The sequence below is a fragment of the Scyliorhinus torazame genome, chromosome 3 (genome assembly GCF_047496885.1).
Source record: "Scyliorhinus torazame isolate Kashiwa2021f chromosome 3, sScyTor2.1, whole genome shotgun sequence".
Taxonomy (NCBI): domain Eukaryota; kingdom Metazoa; phylum Chordata; class Chondrichthyes; order Carcharhiniformes; family Scyliorhinidae; genus Scyliorhinus; species Scyliorhinus torazame.
In genome coordinates this window covers 338688222-338715999 of record NC_092709.1, presented here as the reverse complement: position 1 = coordinate 338715999, position 27778 = coordinate 338688222, and the positions used below count along the sequence as shown (strand labels likewise).

The window sequence follows — 27778 nt, the reverse complement described above, 5'->3', positions numbered from 1 at the left end:
TTCATTTGAAGCAGTACAGAGAAGGTTTACCAGACTAATACCAATAATGGGTATTATGAGGAAGATTTGAAGAGATTAGATTTTAATCCACTGGAGTTTAGAAGAGTAAGAGGCGACTTGATCGAACCTTTAAAATCCTGACGGGGTGAATGTGGCCAGGATGTTTCTTCTTGTGGGAGAATCTAGAACTAAGGGGCACTGTTTAAAATATGGGGTCACCCATTTAAGATGGAGATGAGGAGAAGTTTTTTTTCTCCACTTTGGAACTCTTCTTCAAAAGGCAGTGGAAGCAGAGTCTTTGAATGTTTTTAAGGCAGATAGAATCGTGATTAACAAACGGCGGGGGTGGGAAGGTTATTGGGAGTACGCAGGAATGTGGGGTCGAAATTGCAATCAGATCAGCCAGGACCTCATTGGATGGCAGGGCAGGCACGAGGGGCCGAGTGGCCTACTCTTGCTCTTGATACATATGTTGGTAAACCTGTCACCCATTTTCAATGACTCTATGAATCAACAACAATCTATCGGTTTCACTCTTGAAGGCTTCAATGAATCTGACAGATCATATCCCACCCACACTTAACTTCTTTATCGATTCATGCCATGTGTTAGCCAAGTAACATTATCACAATGCCACTGGAATGACGTACTCAATGGAGACCCTTCCATTTGTAGCACAATTCATCCTGGCCTTCATATTTATTTATACAAGGCTTTTTATGTGCTCTTTCCTTATTATAGATAATAGAATGTAACACTGCTGTAATATTTATTGACACAATGTGAAACCTGACCTGATTGTGTTGTATTTATCGATGCAATTTAACTCCAGTCTTATTAAAGTCTACTTATTCCTACTTCACCCTTTATTATATTGCAAGGTGCAGAGCACATCACTCAGGGAGTTAACAGTGAATTGACTGACTTTACACTGTGAAGAAATTCAGTGATATACACCCTGAAAACAGCGGTTATGAAGCAGTACACAATGGACGAATTCCATTTAGGACACTGCACCCTACTCTTTGGACAAACGCAGGAGTTTACCATCTGTACTTTCTCCGATGTCTCATCGCCAATTAACGCCCCTGTTTTTCTGAAGCTGTCCACTCTTGCTGCGATGAGAGCTATCGTACCACAGCCAAGACAAACTAAACTACAAAGAGGTGTGCGCTGGTCAACCCGTTGATGGTTGGATTACTGTCCAAAGGCTTGTGCCAACTCCCCGTCCCAGCCCCATGGGTCAATGAGCCCTCACTCAGGAGGAGAGGGCATGGCAGTACCCGGCGGGTTCCGATCAGCTGACTGCTTTACGGTCCTCCTCATGAACCTGCCCTCCTTATCGATGGCAAAATTGTAATTCTTCGGATTGTCTAGAGCTTCCTCGATGCGTTCATCCAAATTCTCCAGCGTGATGAAATTCTTCACCGCCTCCTGTAAATTAAAAGAAGTTGAGAGAGGATGAACAAAGACACCCCTCTTGAGCAGATCAACACCCAAACTTGCATTTATGTAGCATCTTTCACGACCCCAGGATGTTCCAAAGCACCAAAGTGCCTGTGCTTTCAGTGAAATCAATTGGAGGATCAGTGTTGGCCGAATTATTTCTTTGAGATAATGCGGCATTATTTTTTAACTTCCCTAAACCCCACTCTTCCCTCACCAGCTCCCCATGTCTCCAAACCACTTCTTTCCCAGAAATCCACTGAATTGACACTCTATTTCAATTGTCAGTACAAGCAGGAGGATGATGGATTTTAAGATCATACTTTGTGAAAGTAGCCATTCATAGGATGTGGGCATCCCTCATTGTATTGGAACAGAGTGGCTTGCTAGGCCATTTCAGAGGGCATTTAAGGGCATTCAAGAGACAACCACATTGCTGAAGGTTCCAGATTTTTAGTGAATTCATATTCCACCATCTGCCGTGGTGGGTTTCGATCCTGGTTTCCAAGAACAGGCGGCATGGTCGCACAGTGGTTAGCACAGCACCAGGGTCCCAGGTTCGATTCCCGGCTTGGGTCACTGTCTGTGCGGCGTCTGCACGTTCTCCCAGTGTCTGCGTGGGTTTCCTCCGGGTGCTCCGGTTTCCTCCCACAGTCCAAAGATGTGCAGGTTAGGTGCATTGGACATGCTGAATTGCCCCTTAGTGTCCAAAAGGTTTAGGTGGGATTGCTGGGTTACAGGGATGGGGTGGCGGTGTGGGCTTAGGTAGGATGCTCTTTCCAAGGACCGGTGCAGACTCGATGGGCCGAATGGCTTCCTTCTGCACTGTAAATTCTATTCTATGAACATTACCCTGGGTCTCTGGATTACTAGTCCTGCGAAAATATCGCGACACCACCAGCTCCCCAAATTTAACATGTGACTATGGGCATTTAAAATGCGGACAGAATTTAACAACAGTACCAATATTTAATTAAACATGGACCAGAGTGAGGGTAGTTCACAGTGAGCCATGAAGTTTAAACACCTCACTGTGTGAGGATTGAGGAATATTGGGTCTCTAGACTGTTGGTCACAGAGTATCAAATTGAACAAAGGAGAACTCAAGCACAAGTTGGGGCAGAGATTAGAATGATTGACCATTGTCAAGTGTTATTGCATCATGATGATCTGGATCGCAGGAGTGTTAACCCTGCAGTCACGTGACTTAAACTAACTTTCCTGGGACTGGAGAGATCTAGCAGAGAAGCATCTGAAACACTGGTAACACCTGAAACGGCTAAAGTACTGTACTTGTTCTAGTTCACCTGAGAACCAACCTCCTGGCTATTCAGCTACAAGAGACTTCGCAGTTTCACGAGAATCCTATGCTTCTAAAAGACCGTCGCTCGAACTGATGTACCAACTCAACTAAGACGACATCAGGCCTGCACTGACAGAGACAGATTTCCATTCCATTTTTATGGCTTGAACTTCTTCCATTGCTAATCTTTACGTGTGCGACGGTGTGAGTGAGACGTGTGACTGGGGTGCTGTGATTTAAACATCTGAGGCAAGGGCGTGATAATAAATTTATTTTTAAAAATTACCTAAAAAAACCTGCTGCTGGAATTTATTTTAAATAAGGAGAAGTTACTCTGAGGGTAAGGAAATAAACACATCTTGCATGCAAACACGCCGATTACGGACTGGAAGGGATCACACAAGGGAACACAATAATAATGTCCATTTAAATTTTCCATTGATATTACCCGTAATCTCACCTAATTTCCCCCCTCATCCTTAACTCTCATCAGCCTACCTTGCATTACAAAGTCATAATTGGGCTAAGGGTTCATGCTGATTAAAACAAGAGTGACATCCGACCTTTGTGAGGCCTCTCATGAGCACAGCACGTTCTGTAGCCATCTGGGATGGCCACTTCCAGAATACAAAATGGACATTTGCAAAGATTGCAGGGAAAAATGGACAATGTTAAGAAAGCAAGCAGGCACAGCGCCTGTCTGCATATTGGAGCCGTAGCTCCCAGACGAGACTGAAACTGTCGGCCCATTAGCATATGGATGGCCCATCTCCGGGAACAAAGGAAGATACTTAAGTAAGCGATCTGGCCCCAGACCTCGCGGCGCCAGTTCCCCAAACCGAAAGCAGAAAACAAAGCAGGCCAACGGCCACCTAGGACACGCCCAGCCATCAGGGCACCCACCCCTTTATTGGTCAGGATCAATGCGAATGATCAAGAAATGGCCCAAGTTCAAGGCCCGCCCAAAAGCGCGCAAAGCCCCCTTCGGGTATAAGAAGAAGGCCCCAAGAGAGAATCGCTCTCTTGGAATCGGCTCTCAAAGAGGAGAGACCCATCCACCAGCTACACCCGAAGCAAGTCAGTCCAAGGTCAACGCTCGCTACCAGACAGAAACCGTAACTATTCCCCTCTACCACTTTGACCCCAGCAGCCTCAGATCCGAACAACGGCCATTGTTCCTCTGACTGAGTGGGCGCCCGAAGCTAAGTATAGGCTTTAGCAGTAGTGATAGTTTAGTCTGTAGTATTTCGTGCATGAGTAGATATTGCTGTGTGTGTAAATAAATAGTATTGACTTTGAACTAATTAACTGGTGTACCGACTCTTTGATCAGTATTTGGGTTTGAACCTTGTGGCGATATCGAAAGATACCAGGCGAATCTAAAACAAACGTAATTAGAATTAAGGAAGGCGACCATATTAACCGCCATATTTAGAAACAACCAAAGAGAGCAACAGTTCCTCAGCACTTCACAAACAATGAAGTTTGCAGATGCATCGCAGCAACCCATTAAGGCTTCTTCAGCAACACCTTTCAAATCTGCAACATCCGAGCGCCTCGGTGGACAAGGGCACTGGACACAGGGAAACACCATGGCCTGAATTTTCCGTCTGTTGGGAGCATGCACTCAGCAGGCCCAGAAGAGGGCGCAAAACACACTGGAATACCATTTCACGCTGGCTGACCCATCAACAAGCAGCTAAGCCTGATTTGTGCACTGGGAAAGGCTCAGTGCTGCTGGGGAGGGTGGATGCCAAGAAAAGGGAGGGCTTGTGGGCTGGCGCTTCTAATGTGCTCCCTGCTGACCTGTAAAAAAAAACTACGATGGGAAAACTATGCAAAGTGTGTCGAGGTAGCACATTCAAACACAAAATTCAGTCCCTGACTCCTTTCTAAACTTTATTTCAGCCCTGATATTGTGTACTTGAACTTCCCGGCTTGGGTCACTGTCCGTGCAGCGTTTGCATGTTCTCCCCGTGTCGACGTGGGTTTCCTCCGGGTGCTCCGGCTTCCACCCACAAGTCCCGAAAGACCTGCTTGTTCGGTGAATTGGGCATTCTGAATTCTCCCTCTGTGTACCCGTACTGTTGCGACTAGGGGCTTTTCACAGTAATTTACAGTGCAGAAGGAGGCCATTCGGCCATTAAATCTGCACCAACTCTTGGAAAGAGCACCCTCCCCAAGGTCCACACCTCCATCCTATCCCCATAACCCAGTAACCTCACCCAACACTAAGGGTAATTTTGGGCACTAAGGGCAGTTTAGCATGGCCAATCCACCTAACCTGCACATCTTTGGACTGTGGGAGGAAACCGGAGCATCCGGAGTAAACCCACGCACACACGGGGAGAACGTGCAGACTCCGCACAGACAGTGACCCAAGCCGGAATCGAACCTGGGACCCTGGAGCTGTGAAGCAATTGTGCTATCCACAATGCTACTGTGCTGCCCAAACCCTAAACCTAACTCTTCATTGCAGAGTTAATGTAAACCGACTTGTGACAATAATAAAGATTATTATTATAACCTTCAAAACGATGTAGATAGATTGGTGGAGTGGGCGATAAAGTGACAGATGGAATTTAATACAGAGAAGTGTGAGGTCATGCATTTAGCGAGTGTGATACTGAAAACAGTCCGAGGAGATACAAGTGGGGCAGGAACAGAAACTGTCTCATGAAACCCCGGCTGGAATCAACAGTGGCCATCTGCAAAAAGCACTCAAGTCAAACAATAAACCTGTTGTTGCAAAATGGACTTTGATTACTCACTCCAAGTCTATGAATATGTAACAAACTTCCAGATACAGGTGATCAACTTTGCAGCAGGACGAAGAACAGACAAAAGAAGCCATCAGACTCATTAATGAGCTGATGGCTAGTCAGGCAAGGGAAGTTTCAGAGGACAATTGATTGAACCATCATCGATAAACAGGAGTATACTCTATTTCCCATTAACCAGTGGGGTTTGGTTAGGACAATGGCCGGTGGTGGACGTATATATAAATGACTCAATCCAAGCTTCCCAGTATAAGAAAACAGCATCGAACAGATCTTGAGCGAGAACATGGCACAACCATCGCAAGAAGAAAGGGCCCTGGGTTTCGAACCCAGGGAAGACATCAACATCGAGTGATTGAAGCCTGCCAGCCTCCTTTACTAAGTGCGGGTAAAACCCAAAGCTCAGCTGTGAGTCATATTTTCCTGACTAATAGAATTGTGAATAAAATAGCGTTAAACTGTGAACCTGTTTTGTCCTTTGTTCATCTCGTAAATAAAGACACTCGAGTAAAACTTTGAGTAAGTAAACTGGTCGAATGAACCAGAGGTTTTAAAAGGTACAACACGAGGTTGAACAGTTACAGGGAGAACACAATAAATGGGAATCTTCTAAGAGGGGTAGTTGAAGTGAGAGATCTTGGCGTACAAGTACACAGGTCCCTAAAGGGAACAGTTCAAGTAGACAAGGTTGTTAAGAAAGCATATGGAATGCTCTCCTTCATTGGCAGAGGTAAGAATCTAAAAGTAAGGATATAATGTTAGAATTGTATAAAACACTGGGGACGCCACAACTGGAGTATTGTTTGTACACACACACGCGCACGCGCACACAATGATTAATCAAAACAACCACTTTCAATGGTAAATGAGAAATCCATTTTTTCTGACAACAATCTGCCGTGAAGGAGAGTATTACAGTGTTAGCACACTGTTCTTTCAGCTCTGAAAGCAGGCTTCAAATCCAACCTAAGAGAGTATAAAAAATATTTTCCCTCTCTCTCCCTGGGATTCACCCGAGCTGGATAATGTCAGTGCAAATTCTGATAAGCAACAGTTATTGTACATCAGAATGAGGAACAGAGTCATGTTTAGACAATCTTGCGTGTCGTTGTCAAATAGACACTGGAATCAGGGAGATTCTGATGTGGCAAAAGGTGCGTTTGAGGCTACCTGTGAAGTAGGATGAATGAATCCTGAGGCTACCTGTAAAGTAGGATGAATGAATCCCATGGATACATGTAATCCATGCTGCACCTGACTTGAGTGTTTGATGGATCAGTGTAGAGGGAGCTTTACCCTGTATCTCACCCCGTGCTGTACCTGTCCTGAGAGGAATTAATGAAGACAATGCAGAGGGAGCTTTACTCTGTATCTAACCCCATGCTGTACGTGTCCTGGGAGTGTTTGATGGGGACAGTGTTGAGGGAGCTTTACTCTGTATCTAACCCTGTGCTGTACCTGTCCTGGGAGTGTTTGATGGGGACAGTGTAGAGGAAGCTTTCGTCTATATCTAACCCCGTGCTGTACCTGTCCTGGGAGTGTTTGATGGGGACAGTATACAGTGAGCTTTACCCTGTATGTCGCCCCCTGCAGCACCTGCCCTGGGAGTGTTTGATGGGGACAGTATACAGTGAGCTTTACCCTGTATCTCGCCCCCTGCAGCACCTGTCCTGGGAGTGTTTGATGGGGACAGTGTAGAGGGAGCTTTACTCTGTATCTAACCCTGTGCTGTACCTGTCCTGGGAGTGTTTGATGGGGACAGTGTAGTGGGATATTTACTCTGTATCTAACTCCATGCTGTGCCTGTCCTGGGAGTGTTCGACGCAGATGTTGTATGGCAGTGGTAGAAAGCTAGAAAGCTTTCCGCTCTCCATTCCCCTCAGATGGAAGGGAGGATAAACACAATTTTCAGAAACGGATAGGAGGTCTGAAATAAAAGAGCAAAATGTCTCTCCCGCCCACTCTCAATGCATACCTGCAGCTGCAGCACCTCCAGCTCCTTTTCCTTGAGGAACTCCTCCCGTTTCTTTTCTCTGTGGATGGCTGCCTCGAGTTTCTGCTCCTGCTCCTCTTCTGCCTCTTGCTGGAGTCGCTCCTCCCTGTCACGCAACCCAAACAGAAAGATACTAATTAAAATGGATGCTGAGTCGCCCCTTCTCCAGTCTTAAAATAAAATAATTTGCATTTGTATATGGGGGATGTGTACCAGCCATTTAAGTACTTTTGAAATGCAGCCATTAGATTTCATACAACCAGCCCTTATTCTTCAAGGGGTAACCTGGTTGAGATTTTGAAAATCATGAAAGGTTTTTGATAAGAGTAAATACTGTGGGAAACATCAAAACTAGAGGACTGACAGTCACCAAGAAGTTCTGACTTTGTCTGCACTGGACTGCGCCTTTGGACTGCAGTGGCGTGCAAAAGGTGGAGTTTGGTGACTAAGGATATTTAACATTTAAATTCAGGGTTAATTTCTATCCAAGTCTAGTCTTTCTTTAATTTTGCAATTAACTAAAAGCTGGCCTTTTGGGTTGGAAGATGATGAGTTTTAGGCTAGCTTTAAAATTGGGCTGATGGATGCTCTGACCCGGTGAGTGTTTCTACTGTCCTTAATCTACCCTAAACTAGAGGGAGTAAAAGTGAAGGGAGTAATTTAAGGGCAAGTCATGGCAGCTCAGCCATGTGGAATGCTGCTCTTGCACGATGTGGGAAGTCCACATGTGCAGGAAGTGTTTCCAGCTGCAGTTACTTGAAATGCGTGTTTTGGTGCTGGAGCTGCCACTGGAGTCACTGTGGGGTATCCGCAAGGATGAGATCTTTGTGGATAGCATGAACAGTGAGGTGGTCACACCGCAGGTAAAGAGTGCACAGGCAGAAAAGGAATGGGTGACCGCCAGACAGAGCAAAAGCACTGAAAAGGTAGTGAAGGGTTCCCCTAGGTCCATCTCCCCCTCTCTCTCTCTCTCTCTAACAGGTATTCCATTTTGGATACTGTTGTGGGAGGTAATTCCTCAGGGGAATGCAGCAAGCGTGTTTCAGCTGCAGGGTGGGTGGAGGGGCGGGGAGGGGTATAGAACAATTAGAGAGCAATATCGACATGCCACTCTATCATCAAGGAAACAGATAGACGTTTCTTCAGCTACAAACATGACACCAGAATGGTATGTTGCCTTCCTGGGTCAGGGATATCACTAAACGGTTGCAGGACATTCTGAAGGGAGAGGGTGAACAGTCAGAGGTGGTGCTCCATATCAGTACCAATGATGTAGGTAAGAAGTGGGAGGAAGTGGGATGAGGTTCTGAAAGCCGAATATCGGGAGCCAGCAAATTAATTAAAACGTTGGACCCCAAAAAGTACGATTTACTCCCGATGATACGCGTTAGTGAGGGCAGTAATAGGAGAATAGAGCAGATGAATGCGTGCTGCAGAGTTGGTGTAGGAGGGTGGGATTTAGATTCCAGAGGCACTGTGGCCGATTCTGGGGAAGGCGAGACCTGTACAGCCTGGGCAGGTTGCACCCCAGCAGGACCGGGACCAATATCCTCTCAGGGGCTAGAGCTTAATTTAAACAAAAGTAAAGGGGGGGGGAGATTGGAACGTGAGTGGGGAGACACAAGAGGGGTAAACAAAGACAGAAATAAAAGACCAAAAAACAAAAGTGGAATGCAGAAGAAACAAGGAGGGTTAGCAGTCATTGGGTCATAGTACAAAACAATGTGTAAGAATGTTAAAAAGACAGTCACCGTATCTAAATCCATGGAGCATTCGCAATAAGGTAGACAAATTAACAGCGCAAATTGGTATATCCGGATACGATATCTTTGTGATTAGGGAGATATGGCTGCAGGGTGACCAAGGCTGGGAAATGAATATCGAAGGGCATTTGATATTTAGGGAGGTCAGGCAAAAAAGACAGGAGGTCAGGTAGCGTGATAATTAAGGAGGAAATCAGTGCAATAATGAGAAAGGATGATGGCTTAGAAAACCGAGACATAAAATCTGCCTGGGTGGAGCCAAGAAGCAACAAGGGGTGGAAAGCATTAGTGGGAGTTGTCTATAGGCTTCCAAACAATAGTGGTAAGGTAAGGGATGGCAGTAAACACATTAGAGAAGCATGTAACAACGGTGCTACAGTAATCATGGGTGACTTTAATCTACATATGGATTGGGAAAATCAAATTAGCAACAATACTGAGCGGATGAATTCCTGCAGTGTGAACAGGATGGGTTTTTTTAGGCCAGTTTGTCGAGGAACCAACGAGGGGAACATACCTAAATTCGGTATTATGTAATGAGAAAGGGGCTAATTAACAATTTTGTTGTGCGGGGTCCTTTAGGGAACAGTGATCATAACATGGCAGAATTCTTAATCAGGATGGAAAGTGAAGAAGTCCGATCTGAAACTAGCGTCCTAAATCTGAACAAAGGAAGTTACAAATATATGAAGTGTGAGATTACCAAGATAAGATTGTGGAACTTCATTAAAAGGCATGATGGGGGTTAGACAATGTCTGATATTTACAGAACAAAGGCATGTATTGAAACAGTTATACATTCCTTTCTGGTGCGAATACACATCAAGAAAATTGGCCCAACTATGGCTTGCAAAAGAATTTAAGGTTAGTATTAGATCCCAAGGGGAGTCATATGAAGTTGCTAGAGAAAGTAGCAAACCCAAGAATTGAGAGCAGTTCAGAATTCGGCAAATGATGACCAAGAGATTGATGAAGTGGGGAACAACAGAGTATGAGTGTAAATTTACAAGTAACATAAAAGTGGACTGTAAAAGCTTCTATGTATATTAAAAAATCAGTGACGACAAATGCAGGTCCCTTAAGAGTCCGAAACGGGAGAATCTATAATAGAGAACAAGGAAATGGCAAAGCAATTAAACAACTACTTTAGTTGTTTTCATGGAAGACGATAAATAATTTCCCAGAAATGTTCAGAAACCAAGGGTCTAATGAGAAGGAGGAATCGAAAGAAATTAATCAGTATTCCTAAATAAAGATGCTGGAGAAATTAATGGGACTGAAAGCCTGCAGGTCCCCATGAATCTACATCTACATCCCGGGTACTAAAGGAGGTGGCCATGGAACTAGCGGATGCGTTGGTTGTCATCTTCCAGAATCTACAGAATTTTGGAACAGTCTCAGAAGATTGGAAGGTGACAAATGTAACCCCGCTGTTACATTTGGAGAGGGGGAAAACGGAGAATTACAGATCAGTTAGCATAACATCAGTAGCAGAAAATGCTCGAGCCTAATACAAAGGCTGTGATAACAGGACACTTAGAAAATATCAACAGGTTTGACAAAGTCAACATGGATTTATGAGTGGGTAATCATGTTTGACAAATCTACTGGAGTTTTTTTGAGGATGTAACTAGTACAATAGATGAGGGTGAACCAGTGGATGTGGTGTATTTGCATTTTCAGTAAGCTTGTGACACACAAGAGGTTTGTGTACAATATTAAAGCACAAGGGATTGGGGGAAATATATTAGCATGGATTAAGAATCGGTTAGCAGACAGGAAACAGAGTAGTGGCTGGATCTCGAAGTTTGTGTAAAAGCAGTTAAGACAAAGGAATTGAAAAGGGGGTGCTGTAAAATTCTGGACTGGATTCACTGTTAAAAGTGGAGCTGAAGTTTGGGTTGTCAGTCATTTGTAAAACCTGGACTAGAGTTCAGAATGCAAACCGCTAAGGAAAAGGATACTTGTAAGAGAAGAATTTAAGGGGTGTTTTTGGGAGTGGAATTTGGAAACTCTCATGTGATCATCATCTGGGGGGACAGACACGAACTTAATTTCAGAACCGAGTGCGTATATTTGACCACAGTCATCTTGTATGTTAATGAGTGTGTTAATGAGATGTTTGTAGATTACGGTGTACTTTGTAATCTGTGTTAATCCTAAAACCGATGTATTTGTGTTAAACTAAGGGGGAGTAAAGGTGTATTGAATCATAAACCAACGTTTCATGTTTTTCATAGAATTTACAGTGCAGAAGGAGGCCATTCGGCCCATCGAGTCTGCACCGGCTCTTGGAAAGAGCACCCTACCCAAGGTCAACACCTCCACCCAATCCCCATAACCCAGAAACCCCACCCAACACTAAGGGCACTTTTGGACACTATGGTCAATTTATCATGGCCAATCCACCTAACCCGCACATCTTTGGACTGTGGGAGGAAACCGGAGCACCCGGAGGAATCCCACGCACACACGGGGAGGATGTGCAGACTCCGCACAGACAGTGACCCAAGCCGGAATCGAACCTGGGACCCTGGAGCTGTGAAGCAATTGGGCTATCCACAATGCTACCGTGCTGCCCTCAAATATTTCTCATTCTTAAAACTGTGACGCTGTTCCTCCAAGTTTTATTAAACAAGTAAAAGTTATGATCGTTTGAGCCTGGGTTCCATTCTGATGATGTTCCCGCCCAGTTATAATAATAATAACCATTTATTGTCACAAGTAGGCTTCAATGAAGTTACTGTGAAAAGCTCCTAGTCACCACATTGCGATGCCTGTTCGGGTACACCGGTACAGGAATTGAACCCGCGCTGCTGGCATTGTTCCGCATTGCAAGCCAGCCATTTAGCCCACTGTGCTAAACCTAACCCATATCAACTGGGTTTGTTACAACAGTGATATGCAAAGACAGTGTGGTCAAGGATTTTTTTTTTTGAGAAGAGTGGTGACAATAACAGGAAGTGAGAGGGAGAACCATTTTCGAGCTACTTTGGGGCATAGGAGGGGAAGTTGAGTGATCAGTAGTTTAATAGAAATTGGGTTGAGATGAGGAGACTGGTGTCATACACAAGATGAATTAAGAAGAGGCACAAGGAGAGAAACAAGGGAAATAAATAGAGAAAGATGCTCGGCCTGGGTTTTAAAGAAGGTGCCACTCACCGGATTTTGCGAAGTCTTTCATTCTCCAGATTATTGAAAGCCATCAACTTCTGATGTTCTTCAGTTTCTACCTTTGCTCGCTCCGCTGCTAGCGAGCCCACCTCCTCTTCATAACGCTTCCGTAACATTTCCTCCTTAAACTCGGCCCTTCAAGTTGAGCGGTGGAAGAGAAAAAAAATCAGATTTCACTCACCTCGCCTTTCGATTGGCCTAATTATCATACAGTGCAGGAGGCCATTCAACCCATCGAGTCTGCATCGACCCTTCAAAACAAGTCTACCCAGGTCCGCTCCCCCATCTACCCACCCTATCCTTGTAACTTAACCTACAATTTCCTGGACACCAAGGAGCAATTTAACATGACCAATCCACCTAACCTTCACATCTTTGGACTGTGGGATGAAACTGAGGCACCCGGAGGAAACCCACGCACACACGGGGAGAATGTACAAATTCCACACAGACAGTCACCCGAGGTTGGAATTGAACCCGAAACCCTGGAGCTGTGAGGCAGCAGTGCTAACCACTGTGCCACCCTCAAAATCAAAACCCGTCACCATGTTGCAGGGGCTGAAGCCACTACTAAGGAATCTAAATGGCAAGTTTCCTGTTGCCTGACATAAAGAAAGAACTGTGCCAACCGTGGTGCAGTTGGTAGCACCCTCACTTGAGTCAGAAGGATGGCAGGGGGGAAATCATAATCCCACTCCAGAGACCCGAGTGTAAAATCTAAACTGACACTCTTAGTGAGGGAGTGAATAGCCCCTGAGGACCATAGACTGCTTTCCCCTTTTGAGAGAGAGCTGACTGGTGGTGATTTTTCACGGTAACTTCATTGCAGTGTTAATGTAAGCCTACTTGTGACAATAAAGATTATTATTACGATAAAGACTATGAGATCATACCCATTAATCTCAATCTGTGCCATTAATTCATTAATTTTATGCCACGTGCATTAAAGAGCTACCACAATTTTGCCTTTCTACCAGTTTTTCCCCCTTTGACCCTATTTGATGTATTTTTTTAAATGTCTGTACACACTGTCCCTTCCTATCACACTCTGGGTAATAATAACAATCTTTTTTATTGTCACAAGTAGGCTTACATAGCAATGAAGTTACTGTGAAAAGCCCCTAGTCGCCACATGCCGGCGCTTGTTCAGAATGTCCAAATTACCTTACAGCACGTCTTTCGGGACTAGTGGGAAGAAACACGGAGCACCCGGAGGAAACCCATGCAGACACAGAGAGAACGTGCAGCCTTCCGCACTGACAGTGACCCAGCCGGGAATCGAATCTGGGACCCTGGCGCTGTTAACCACTGTGCTACCTTGCTGCCCGAGGTATCATTATCTAAATAACTGACTTTTACTGCTTTATATCCTTTTGCTTTGCAAGCCTACATATCCCCTCTCCAGAACCACCCCCGCTCTTATTTAGTTTAAAGGCCTCTCTATTTGCCTAGTTATGCGATTTGCAAGAACACTGGTCCCAGCACAGTTCAGACATAGGTCATCCCAACAGTACAGCGCCTATTTTCCACAGTACTGATTCTAGTGCCCTACGAACCAAAACCCCACTTCTCCCACACCAGTCTTACAAGCCACGTATTCATCTCTCTAATGTTGTGTGCCCACTCTGCCAATTTGAGCAAAGAACAAAGAAAAGTGCAGCACAGGAACAGGCCCTTCGGCCCTCCAAGCCTGCGCCGACCATGCTGCCCGTCTAAACTAAAATCTTCGACACTTCCGGAATCCGTATCCCTCTATTCCCATCCTATTCATGTATTTGTCAAGATGCCCCTTAAATGTCACTATTGTCCCTGCTTCCACCATCTCCTCTGGCAGTGAGTTCCAGGCACCCATTACCCTCTGTGTAAAAATCTTGCCTCGTACATCTCCTCTAAACCTTGCCCCTCGCACCTTAAACCTTGCCCCTCGCACCTTAAACCTATGTCCCCTAGTAATTGACCCTTCTACCCTGGGAAAAAGTCTCTGACTATCCACTCTGTCTATGCCCCTCATAATATTGTAGACCTCTATCAGGTCACCCCTCAACCTCTGTAATTCCAGTGAGAACAAACCAAGTTTATTCAACCTCTCATCATAGCTAATGCCCTCCATACCAGGCATCATCCCGGTAAATCTCTTCTGCACCCTCTCTCAAGCCTCCACATCCTTCTGGTAGTGTGGCGACCAGAATTGAACACTATACTCCAATATGGCCTATCTAAAGTTCTATATAGCTGCAACATGACTTTTTTTATACTCAATGCCCCGGCCAATGAAGGCAAGCATGCCATATGCCTTCTTAACTATCTTCTCCGCCTGTGTTGCCCCTTTCAGTGACCTGCGGACCTGTAAACCTAGATCGCTCAGACTCAATACTTTTGAGAGTTCTGCCATTCACTGTATATTCCCTACCTGTATTAGACCTTCCAAAATGCATTACCTCACATTTGTCCGGATTAAACTCCATCTGCCATCTCGTTGCCCAAGTCTCCAAACAATGTAAATCCTGCTGTATCCTCTGACAGTCCTCATCGCTATCCGTAATTCACCAACCTTTGTGTCGTCCGCAAACTTACTAATCAGACCAGTTACATTTTCCTCCAAATCATTTGTATATGCTACGAACAGCAAAGGTTCTAGCACTGAACCCTGTGGAACCTGGGCAGCTCGAGTAATAACTCGAAGATAGTAGCTTGGAAGTTGTCGTGCTTAATTTAATGCCGAGCTCCTCAAACATTGTGTGGAATCTCTTTCCTCGTTCTACCTTTGTCATTTGTACCTACAAGGGCCACAACCACTGGATCCTCCCCCTTCCACTGCAAATTCCCCACCAGCCCTGAACAGATGTCCGAAAGCCTGGCACCGCGGTGGCAGTTCACAAGACCATCTGGACTCAGGCTCCTTGCTGCAGAACAATGTCAATCCCCCTCACTACACTGCCCCATATTATTACATTCTTATCCTGTACCCCGGTGCCACGGTCAGTCACCCTGCAGCCTCCACTCTCATCCAAACAAGCTGAGAGAACCTCAAAGCTGTTGGACAATCGCAGCGACGGACACTCCTGCTGTCTGAGTCCTCGTGCCTGCCCTCCGGGTCCTCGTGCCTGCCCTCCGGGTCCTCGTGCCTGCCCGCCGGGACCTCGTGCCTGCCCGCCGGGACCTCGTGCCTGCCCGCCGGGACCTCGTGCCTGCCCACCGGGACCTCGTGCCTGCCCGCCAGACCTCGTGCCTGCCCGCCGCGTCCTCCTGCCTGCCCACCGCGTCCTCCTGCCTGCCCGCCGCGTCCTCCTGCCTGCCCGCCGCGTCCTCCTGCCTGCCCGCCGCGTCCTCCTGCCTGCCCGCCGGATCCACCTGCCTGCCCGCCGGGTCCTCCTGCCTGCCCACCAGGTCCTCCTGCCCACACTCAGGGTCCTCCTGCCCACACTCAGGGTCCTCCTGCCCACACTCAGGGTCCTCCTGCCCACACTCAGGGTCCTCCTGCCCACACTCAGGGTCCTCCTGCCCACACTCAGGGTCCTCCTGCCCACACTCAGGGTCCTCCTGCCTGCCCTCCGGCTCCTCCTGCCTGCCCTCCAGGTCCTCGTACCTGCCTGCCCTCTGGGTCCTCGTACCTGCCCTCTGGGTCCTCGTACCTTCCCTCTGGGTCCTCGTACCTGCCTCAGCTGCCCCCCTCCACTTTCCAAACCAGAAGACCACTTATTGATGTTTCTCTCCATTATTTGGGGATGTTTACCACCCCCTCCCCCGGTGCTGACCTGAGGGCCCCGATGATGGCCACCTGCTGCTGGTATCGCTCCTTCATCACCAGCTGCTCCGCTGGGTCGACCGGTGTGGGGACCCGCAGCCAATCGGCCTTGGATTTGGCCGGCGGGTCGGTGCGGGACTTGCGGCCACGGGCGGCGATCCAGAGGCCGGGCCTGGGCCGGAGGAGGACAAGCGGCCGACACTGAGCCCACATCCTGAACACAGCGGCAATCAGCCTTTCACATGGACGCCGCCATCTTACCGGAAACCATAAATACTTCCGTCGGTTAAAGGTCTTAAAGTGGTACCCCCCTCCCCGGGGGAAGCCAAATTTCACCCTGACTTCCGACTGCATAGCAACGTGGGGGTGTCACTTTCGTTGTCTGAGGATGGTAGCAGATGTTATTTTAAAAGCAGCACTTTGATTAAATGATTTTTGATTTAAAGTTGTGTACGTTTATAGTGTAAACCATCAAAAGGATGACCTGCATTTATATAGCGCCTTTCACTACGTCAGGTGGTCTGAAAGTACTTCACAGCCAATGGAGTACATTTTGACTCTTATCACTCTTGTAATGTAGGAAACATAGCAGCCAATTTATGCACAGCAAGCTCCCACAAACAGTAATGTGGTAATGACCAGATAATGTTTCTGGTGATGTGTATTGAGGAATAAATAATGGTCTGGAAACTGGAGAGAACTCCCCTATTCTTAGTCGAACATGTGGACTTGGAGCTTTTCCATCCGCCTGATGGTATGAGAAATGAGCATTTTATGTTGTTTTTACATGTATAACTCTGGTTCACAATTAAGATGTCAACAATAGGGCCTGATGGGAAAATAAGATGTCAAGTGGAGTTCTGTGTAAACTACAGTGAGCAAGTTGTTGTAACTATGTACAGGACTGACCTTCGGGAAGGAACAGGATGTACAATAACAGGACGCAGGTGCAAGCAGGGGGCGTCATTCTTATCTTTTAATTGACGGTCCAAGGATGTACCAGAAGTTAACAGAAACCACTAAGCAAGGGGGAAGACAAAATGAACATAACAAGTCCAAATAAGGAATCACTGATGAGGAAACTGCTCTTTTTGTATATAACAGGTGATGCTGTATGAATTCTGTGTGTCTGCTATTGCTACTGGCGGCACCCGTTCTTGCAACATCGATTGAAATAAATACTTCTTCAGAATTTGACTAAGTTCTGAATTATTATCAAGTGAGCGGTGTTTCTCACAATTGGGGGCTCGTTCCGGGACCATCTTCATTGATCAAGGGGAAGCGAGAAGACGCGGCCCATTATTTAAACGGTCTCGTACTTCGTCTTGAGTGGTTACCCACGGTCAACTGAACACATTCTGAAGAAGCACATAACGGATTATAGTGGCAGGCAGAGCCGTGGAAGTGAAAGTCAGGCAACTCTGTGCACAGAGCAAGGTAAGAAAAACAACTTTATAAGTATTGCCTTGTTGACTTGAGTTTGTATCTTGACATCCGTAAGGGCGGATTGATGATATAAGGACTCTGGAGTTTATATCTAGACATCCGTATAAGTGTTTGGGCGGATTGATGATATAAGTACTTTCAAAATTGTGATTGTTTTGACGGACCAGTCATAACTAGACACTTTACTTAGAAATAAGTGAAAGTTGATTATATTACAATGGGAAGTAAAAACTCGAAACAAGGAGACGGCGCCGATAAGAAAATCCCTAACAATATCCCACCAGAAAGTCCATTGGGTCGGATGTTAGTGAATTGGGATTTTGAGAGTTGTACAAAAAAAATAAGGACAGGAAAACAATGATAAAATTTTGTTGCTTCATGTGGACAAAAGAAGCAATCTGTGAACCCTCAGTCTTTTGGCCGAAATACGGTTCGGACGAAGATTGGGTGTGCCAAATTTTGAATATATATGTCAATGATAAAAGACCCTGTTCCGATAAAGAAGTAAGTTACGCGAGTTGTTGGCTTCCCAGCAGGAACGCCACCCGAATATATCCATTAATCCCACAGGGCGAAGACGTTCCCACAGCCCCTCTTAAACAATGGGACGTCCTAGATAATTTGCCACCCCCTTATAAGAATAAGTCAAACGACAAGGACTCGCCAAATGACCAACAAATGAATAAAGGCAAATCAGAGAAAGTCCCTGAAAAAGAAGGAGAGAGTAAAATGATATTAAGATCCATGAAAGGACAGGGAAAGGAACAAAAAATAACAAAAATGAACCCCCTTCGGGAAGTCCCTATTGGGGAGGGAGAAGTAGGATTTGTAAATTCTCCTTTAAATTCAGGAGAAGTCAGAGCATTCAAAAAAGAAAGATATCTATGTACGTTAATGGAAGCCCCCTTAGGACTGGCGGAACAATTCAATCAGTTCTTAGGTCCTAATATATACACATGGACCGAATTAATGTCCATTATGAGTATCCTATTCACGGGGAAAGAAAGGGGTATGATTAGAAGAGCAGGTATGCGACTGTGGGAGAATAAACACCCGCCAGGGGGAAGCAAGAAAGAGAGAGAGAGAGAGAGAGAGACAGGCAGAGAGAGAGAGATAGAGAGACAAAGAAAGAGAGACAGGCAGAGAGAGAGAGAGAGATACAGAGACAGAGAGAGAGAGATACAGAGAGAGAGAGACAGAGACAGAGAGAGAGACAGAGAGATAGACAGGCAGAGAGAGAGATACAAAGGCAGAGAGAGAGACAGAGAGAGAGATACTGAGAGAGAGATACAGAGAGAGAGACAGAGAGAGACAGAGAGACAGACAGAGAGAGACAGACAGAGAGGCAGACAGAGAGATACAGAGAGAGAGAGACAGAGAGAGATACAGAGACAGAGAGAGAGAGATACAGAGAGAGAGAGATACAGAGACAGAGAGAGAGAGAGACAGGCAGAGAGAGAGATACAAAGGCAGAGAGAGACAGATACAGAGAGCGAGAGACAGAGAGAGATACACAGACAGAGAGAGATACAGAGACAGAGAGAGAGACAGTTTGTTACAGAGAAGGCTGCAACATGCCTGGAGTCAGTGTTTCAATACAGAGAGAGAGAGAGACAGTTTGTTACAGAGAAGGCTGCAACATGCCTGGAGTCAGTGTTTCAATACAGAGATGTCACTAGCTTTCAGAGCGCTGCTCCTTCCTCAGGTGAATGAAGAGGTCTGTTCCAGAAACACATATATAGACAAATTCAAAGATGCCAAACAATGCTAGGAATGCAAGCATTAGCAGGTGATTAAATCTTTACAGATCCAGAGATGGCGAAATCAGTTGCATTCTTGGACACACTCGTCTCCATCAAGGACGGTCACCTCAGCACTTCGCTTTACCGCAAACCCACGGATAACCTCATGATGCTCCACTTCTCCAGCTTCCACCCTAAACACATTAAAGAAGCCATCCCTATGGACAAGCGCTCCGTATACACAGGATCTGCTCAGACGAGGAAGAGCGTAACAGACATCTACAGACGTTGAAAGATGCCCTCGTACGAACGGGATATGGCACTCGACTCTTCGATCGACAGTTCCAACGCTCCACAGCGAAAAACCGGACCGACCTCCTCAGAAGACAAACATGGGACACAACCGACAGAATACCCTTCGTCGTCCAGTACTTCCCCGGAGCGGAGAAACTACGTCATCTTCTTCACAGCCTTCAACACGTCATTGATGACGATGAACATCTTGCCAAGGTCATCCCCACACCCCCACTACTTGCCTTCAAACAACCGCGCAACCTCAAACGAACCATTGTTTGCAGCAAACTACCCAGTCTTCAGAACAGTGACCACGACACCACACAACCCTGTCATGGCAATCTCTGCAAGACGCGCCAGATCATCGACATGGATACCACTATTACACATGAGAACACCACCCACCAGGTACGCAATACATACTCGTGCGACTCGGCCAACGTTGTCTACCTCATACGCTGCAGGAAAGGATGTCCCGAAGCGTGGTACATTGGCGAGACCATGCAGACGCTGCGACAACGAATGAACGGACATCGCGCAACAATCACCAGGCAGGAATGTTCCCTTCCAGTCGGGGAACACTTCAGCAGTCAAGGGCATTTAGCCTCTGATCTCCGGGTAAGCGTTCTCCAAGGCGGCCTTCAGGACCCGCGACAACGCAGAATCGCCGAGCAGAAACTTATAGCCAAGTTCCGCACACATGAGTGCGGCCTCAACCGGGACCTGGGATTCATGTCATATTACATTCATCCCCCACCATCTGGCCTGCAAAATCCTACCAACTGTCCTGGCTTGGTACAATTCACACCTCTTTAACCTGGGGTTACCCCATCTCTGGATCTGTAAAGATTTAATCGCCTGCTAATGCTCACATTCCTAGCATTGTTTTGCATCTTTGAATTTGTCTATATATGTGTTTCTGGAACAGACCTCTTCATTCACCTGAGGAAGGAGCAGCGCTCCGAAAGCTAGTGACATCGAAACAAACCTGTTGGACTTTAACCTGGTGTTGTAAGACTTCGTACTGTGCTCACCCCAGTCCAATGCCGGCATCTCCACATCATCAATACAGAGAGAGAGAGACAGTTTGTTACAGAGAAGGCTGCAAATACTGAACTATCACCTGTGGGAAGGCTGAAATAAGCTTACCCTACAAACACCGCCACCACAGGCGGAGTCTCTAAAATCATTCTGGAGCAAATAGTTCCCCGATACGGGTTGGCAGAAAATATAGACTCGGACAGGGGAAGTCACTTTACCTCTAAGGTCTTATCAACCGCAGTGTCAGTTCCCCGTCCGGCAAGTTCCCAATATAGCATACAACCCTGCCAACCGCAGGGGCCCAACAACCAGACATTTCAAAATAATTATTATAATTAATAAATTAATCAAATTTGATACTACTGGTTCAGTAACATTTCAATAATAGTATTTCAGCTCAAATTCATCGACTGGGAGTAAAAGTTGGATTGCTGCCAAATTCCCATTATCAAATGTCCTTGAACGATCTTCTTTTTAATCAAAGTTGTTTTGGTTTTATTAAGACCAGCTTCCACATCATTTTAAGTTTTAATTTCCAGGCTAATTCTAAACATTTATTTTAAAATATCAAACACAATAACTTATTAAACATATAGGTTTTCTGTAGATGAATTCGTCGATTCTATTAAAGAAGGCACTACTAGAGGTTTGGAGATAAATTTGGACTTCCACACTCCTTGGCACCCCCCCCCTCGTCGGGACAGGTGGAAAGGATGAATCAAACTCTTAAAAATCATTTGTCAAAAATAATACTAGAAACTAGGCTCCCCTGGGCAAAATGCTTACCGATAGCCCTTCTAAGAATCCGAACGGCTCCAAGAAAAGATTTGGGATTGTCCCCATACGAAATGTTGTTCGGATTGCCATACCTTGGAACAATGGGAGAATTACCCATTGCAGAATGTAAAGATATCTATGTAAAGAAATATATTCTGGCACTGTCTTCCTCATTATCATTCCTCAGGAGACAAGGACTGCTAGCGCAGACACCTCCCCTTGAATTCGCAGTCCACAAATTTAAGCCAGGAGATTGGGTACTGGTGAAATCGTGGAAGGAAACCAAGCTTCAACCCACTTGGGACGGACCGTTCCTGGTCTTGTTAACCACAGAGACTGCCATACGAACCGCGGAAAAAGGTTGGACTCATTACAGCAGAACGAAGGGACCCGTGAAATCACCACCTGAACAGGAACAATGGCATGTGGAGGCCACTGAGGAACCATTAAAGATAAGGTTGAAAAGACACTGAATCCTGAACTATTCAATAATATGTCGCAACTACAGCTAAAATGGACTATGCAATGTATGATAATATTAATGATGTGGGAGTACGGAAACGGTCGTCTGGTTACATTGACAATCCCAGAAAGTCGGTACCCTCAGGTAATACGGACGGATCTATGCACCCTCATAGACTGCGAGTCAGCTGGGAATGGAAAGGAATTTAGGGTGGAGTCTCTTGATTATTACCGGGGGGGGGATGATTACCGAGAGGGGGGGTTGGCTGAAAAGGTTGTGCCAATTGCCCAATCGCAAAGGGGCACCACCGGTCGTATCCATTCACCAGATTAATAAAAATTCCCCCTCAGCGTGCAAGGCTGGAACTTGTAACCCCGTATACGTCACCGTCAAACACACGGCCTAGATCGAGACAGGCAATAAGATTTGTTCACTTAGACATGAGATTTTCGGGGTAAAAATGAGAAATGGCGAGACTGAATGCTGCTTCCGTATCTCAATAGACCAGGGGGCAACTCCCACTAATGGAACTAGGAACGACAAGAAGGAGGAAGGACAGGGAGTCAAAATAATTGAAGTCAAAGATTTAGAGAAAGCCTTTGAGATAGAGACCGGCTATGAGGGGCAGAATGCGTGGATTGAGTGGGTGAGGTATTCGGCCCAGACGCTGAAGAAAGACAATTGTTATGCTTGCGCATCAGGTAGACCACAGGCCCATCTGGAGCCCTTTCCAATGGGGTGGAAAGAAAATAGAGGGAGCATGGAATGTATGATGGCCTTGTACCAAGATGAGACAGCCTGGGGCAACATGACCTGCACTGCTCTATCTCTGACGTTTCCTCCTGTTACGCAGAAACAATCAGCAAACCCTCCCTCCTTCTTGGTTACCGTGACGCATCATACATCGTGTATAAGTCGTTCTGATACGGGACTAAGTAAAGATATGGGAGAACTCAAGACTTGTCTTGAGACTAAGAACGTGACCACCCAGGGCAATTACTCATCACTAAAAATACCACGTGCAGATATATGGTGGTATTGCAGAGGAAAAATCCGAAGACCCACTCTACCCCCCCAATGGAAAGGGACATGCGCATTAGTTCAGCTAGCCATACCGTTCAGTATAGCCTATGAAAGGCAAGAGGAGAAGGGGAGTATTAAAGGGAAACGATCTAAACGAAGTATACCCACCTCATTTGATGAATGTTTGGGAAATGGAAAGGGTTAATTGTATCCATCATCGTAGTAATAGGAGCAGAGGCTAATCGGAACAGCCTTGACCAAGCAGATGCCATTGCGCCTGGGTAAGGGAGGCCAGGAAACAATTTGCCTACTAGAAAGAGGGAAGACTGAAGGAGAGGATGACCCCATAGAAAGAGAGGTTGAGAGGATGTTGGACAATTTTGGGGTAGGCTAGAAGGGGCGACATAGTGTAAAAAGCAACAAGAGTAAAAAGAAAAAAAGGGGGGAATTTCTCAGAAATGAGCATTTTATTTTGTTTTTATATGTATAACTCTGGTTCACAATTAAGATGTCAACAATAGGGCCTGATGGGAAAATAAGATGTCAAGTGGAGTTCTGTGTAAACTACAGTGAGCAAGTTGTTGTAACTATGTACAGGACTGACCTTCGGGAAGGAACAGGATGTACAATAACAGGACGCAGGTGCAAGCAGGGGGCGTCATTCTCATCTTTTAATTGACGGTCCAAGGATGTACCAGAAGTTAACAGAAACCACTAAGCAAGGGGGAAGACAAAATGAACATAACAAGTCCAAATAAGGAATCACTGATAAGGAAACTGCTCTTCTTGTATATAACAGGTGATGCTGTATGAATTCTGTGTGTCTGCTATTGCTTACTGGTGGCACCCGTTCTTGCAACATCGATTGAAATAAATACTTCTTCAGAATTTGACTAAGTTCTGAATTATTATCAAGTGAGCGGTGTTTCCCACAATGGGACAGTGAGGACCATTGATTTCACAAGTCATTTGAAAGACAGCATCTTTGACAGTGCAGCACTCTCCCAGTACTGCTCTGGGAATATCATCCTTCATTTTATGCTCAAGTCTCTGGGTTAGGTTTTTTTTGAACTCATGAAGTTTCTTTGGGGATTCTGGGGCAAGGGTGCCCCTCACAAAGTAACACCTGACAGAAATGCAGCATTACTCAGTGATGATGGAATGAGGAAATGTTTTCTATGTTTCCATGCAGCGAAGGTTTACCAGACTGATTCCTGGGATGGCAGGACTGACGTACGTGGAGAGATTGAATCGGTTAGGATTGTATTCGATGGAGTTCAGAAGAATGAGGGGCGATCTCATAGAAACCTATAAAATTCTAACAGGACTGGACAGGGTGGATGCAGGAAGGATGTTCCCGATGGTGGGTGTGTCCAGAACCAGGGGTCACAGTCTGAGGATACAGGGTAGGCCATTTAGGACAGAGATGAGGAGAAATGTCTTCACCCAGAGAGTGGTGAGCCTCTGGAATTCGTTATCACAGCAAGTAGTTGAGTCCAAAACATTGTATGGTTGAAGCAGCTCGATATAACACTGAGGGCGAATGGGAACTTGTACAACTCCAACTACAGGTTTGCTGAAAATACGACCATAATGGGCCAGATCTCGAATAACGATGAGTCAGAATACAGGAGGGAGATTGAGAACCTAGTGGAGTGGTGCAGCGACAACAATCTCTCCCTCAATGTCAGCAAAACTAAAGAGTTGGGGCGGGATTCTCCGGGAATCGGTGCGATGGCCCACTGCCGGCTCCAAAAACGGCGCGAAACACTCCGGCGTCCGGCCCCCCGGAACTTCGCGAATTTTCTGGCCGGGAATGGGCCAGAAGCGGCGTGACGCCATTCACGACGGCGTCGCCCATCACGGACGCGAGCAGCGTCGCAGCACAAAAGACCCCCCGCCGGAGACCCAGCAAAATGGCAGCTCTGAGGTTCCAGGAGCGGGACATCGAGACGCTCCTGGACGCAGTGGAGCAGAGGAGGGAGGCTCTGTACCCCGGACACGGCCGCAGGGCCGCCCCACGCCTCAGCCGGCGCCTGTGGAGGGAGGTGGCAGAGGCCGTCAGCGCCATGGCCGGAACAGCCAGGATAGGCTTCCAGTGCCACAAAGTCAATGACTTTGTCAGGGCAGCCAGGGTGCCTAGGCGAAACCTACATGGCTGCACCCACCCATGCAGGCTGCATTGGCAGGATGGGTTGTGAACCACTGCCAACATACACACAGCCGCTGGTCCTCATGGATATGTCTGCCTAACACTGTTGCCCTTTATCCCTGCCATCCACCCGCCCCCCACAGGAGAAGCGCGCTCACAACAACCGGGAGCGTTAGAGGACCGGAGGGGTCCCCCCGAATTGCGACCAACCACCATTCATGAAGAGAGGGCCTCAGGCAGACCCGAGGATCGGCAGGTTGCAGATGCAGAGTTCAGGGGCACACCACCCAAGGGAGACCCTCCACTGCCTGCCCCCCTTTCCCCCATATCCCTCTTTCCCTATATCCCCCCTTTCCCCCATCCCCCCTTCACCCATATCCCCCTTCTCCCATATCCTCCTTCCCCCATATCCCCCTTTCCACATCCCCCTTCCCCATATCCCTCTTCCCCATATCCCCCTTTCTCCATATCCCCTTCACCCATATCCCCCCTTTCCCCATATCCCTCTTCCCCATATCCTCTTCACCCATATCCCCCCTTCTCCCAAATCCCCCCTTCCCCCATATCCCCACTTTCCCCAATCCCCCCTTCCCCCATATCCCCCTTTCCCCATATCCCCCCATCCCCCATATCCACCCTTTCCCCATCCCCCATATCCCCCCTTCACCATATCCCCCCCTTTCCCCATCCCCCATATCCCCCCTTCCCCCATATCCCCTTCCCCAAGATCACCCCTGTCCTCCATCCCCCCATATCCCCCCTTTCCCCATCCCCCATATCCCCCCTTTCCCCATATCCCCCCTTCCCCCATACCCCCCTTCTCCAATATCCCCCTTCTCTCCTATCCCCCCTTTCCCCATATCCCCCATTTCCTCCCTTCCCCTTCCCCATCTACGTGTCTAACCATGCATGCTGTATTGTGTATTGCAGGACCAAACGTCGACCCACCCATCCCCGCGGATGCCGACTGCCCCCAGGACGTGCCAGGGTGCCCATGAGCCAGGGACAGACCCTAAGCACCAGGCGGACACTGCCCCCATCTACTGCGAGTGCGGCGACGCCGGCGGGCCACACCCAGCGACGAGGAGGGCAGCCACAGCAACAGGCCCCCGTCGCAGCCGACCCAAGACACTGACGCACGGGACACACGCACCCTGGAGACCCACCCAGAGCACACCCACCCAGGACACCGACACCCAGAACACAGACACCCAGGACACTGACGGCCAGGACATTGACACCCAGGACACTGACGCACAGGACACTGACACACAGGACACCGACACACAGGGCACCGACACACAGGGCACTGATGCCCAGGACACTGAACCCAGGACATTGATGCGCAGGACACTGATGCACACGACACCCACACACAGGGGACGGATGGACAGGAATCACCACTCCAGTGGACCCCGGACTTCGGGTCGGAAGAGGAGCACGACACTACGCCACTGCTATCTCCTACACCCTCCACCATCGCAGAGACTCTCACCTCGATTGGGCACTTGGGCGATGAGGCATCTGGGACACTAACTGGTGTGTAAAGCACAGCCGTCCCGGTACAGCAGGTGGAGGCAAGAGCAGCCGAGGGGCCGGGCGGTCGGAGGCAGCCCGGTGCAGGCAACCATCTGTCGCCCAGACGGGTCCCGGGTTCCTGGAGTTACCACCCCCACCCATAGACCCGATGCAGTCACGGACCAAGGGACGATCGAAGGGGGTGACGGACGGCTTGCGGCAGCTGCAGACGCAGGAGGAGTCCACCCGGGTGCAGGAGCAGGTAGTGATGCCGGTCATGCGTGCCACCCAGGACGAAACCGCATGGGTGGCATCCACGGTGGAGGCAATGGGTGCGACGGTGTCAGGCATGGGGAGCAGTATGCCAGGCCTGGGGCTTTCCGTGCAGGCGGCGTCCATGGCCCAGGACATGGCTGCCCTCTCACAGGCAGCCATGAGCCAGAGCCAGCAGCAGATCGCAGAGGCGCTCAACACCGTGGCCCAGTCTCAGCAGGCCATAGCCCAGTCTCAGCAGGCCATCGCTGAGGGCAGTGGCGCCATTGCCCAGGTGCTGACCAGTGTCACCCAGACACAGACAAGGATGCTCAACTCCCTGAGTTCTATGGCTGCAAACTTATTGATTACTGGGCAGGCCTCCAGGACTTGCAGTGCCAGGGGTACACGGTACATACTCGTGCGACTCGGCCAACGTTGTCTACCTCATACGCTGCAGGAAAGGAAGTCCCGAGGCGTGGTACATTGGCGAGACCATGCAGACGCTGCGACAACAAATGAACGGACATCGTGCGACAATCACCAGGCAGGAATGTTCCCTTCCAGTCGGGGAACACTTCAGCAGTCAAGGGCATTCAGCCTCTGATCTCCGGGTAAGCGTTCTCCAAGGCGGCCTTCAGGACGCACGACAACACAAAATCGCCGAGCAGAAACTAATCGCCAAGTTCCGCACACATGAGTGCGGCCTCAACCGGGACCTGGGATTCATGTTGCATTACATTCATCCCCCACCATCTGGCCTGCGAAATCCTACCAACTGCCCTGGCTTGACACAATTCACACCTCTTTAACCTGGGGTTACCCCATCTCTGGATCTGTAAAGATTTAATCACCTGCTAATGCTC

At 47.5% G+C, this 27778-nt stretch overlaps 1 protein-coding gene and 1 long non-coding RNA gene across 2 annotated transcripts; one reads left to right on the top strand and one right to left on the bottom strand.

The window, feature by feature from the left end:
* Nucleotides 1-834: 834 nt before the first annotated feature.
* mrps26 (mitochondrial ribosomal protein S26) lies at nt 835-16478 on the bottom strand. Its single transcript, XM_072497700.1, has 4 exons — nt 16215-16478; nt 12448-12594; nt 7505-7628; nt 835-1434 (listed from the first exon to the last, which is right to left on the bottom strand). Exons 1-4 carry the CDS (start codon nt 16415-16417, stop codon nt 1255-1257), a joined length of 654 nt encoding a protein of 217 aa, XP_072353801.1. The 5' UTR covers nt 16418-16478; the 3' UTR covers nt 835-1254.
* Nucleotides 16473-23878, top strand: LOC140409308 (uncharacterized). Its single transcript, XR_011940318.1, has 2 exons — nt 16473-17641; nt 21692-23878. It is a non-coding gene; the product is annotated as an uncharacterized lncRNA (long non-coding RNA).
* Nucleotides 23879-27778: the final 3900 nt, after the last annotated feature.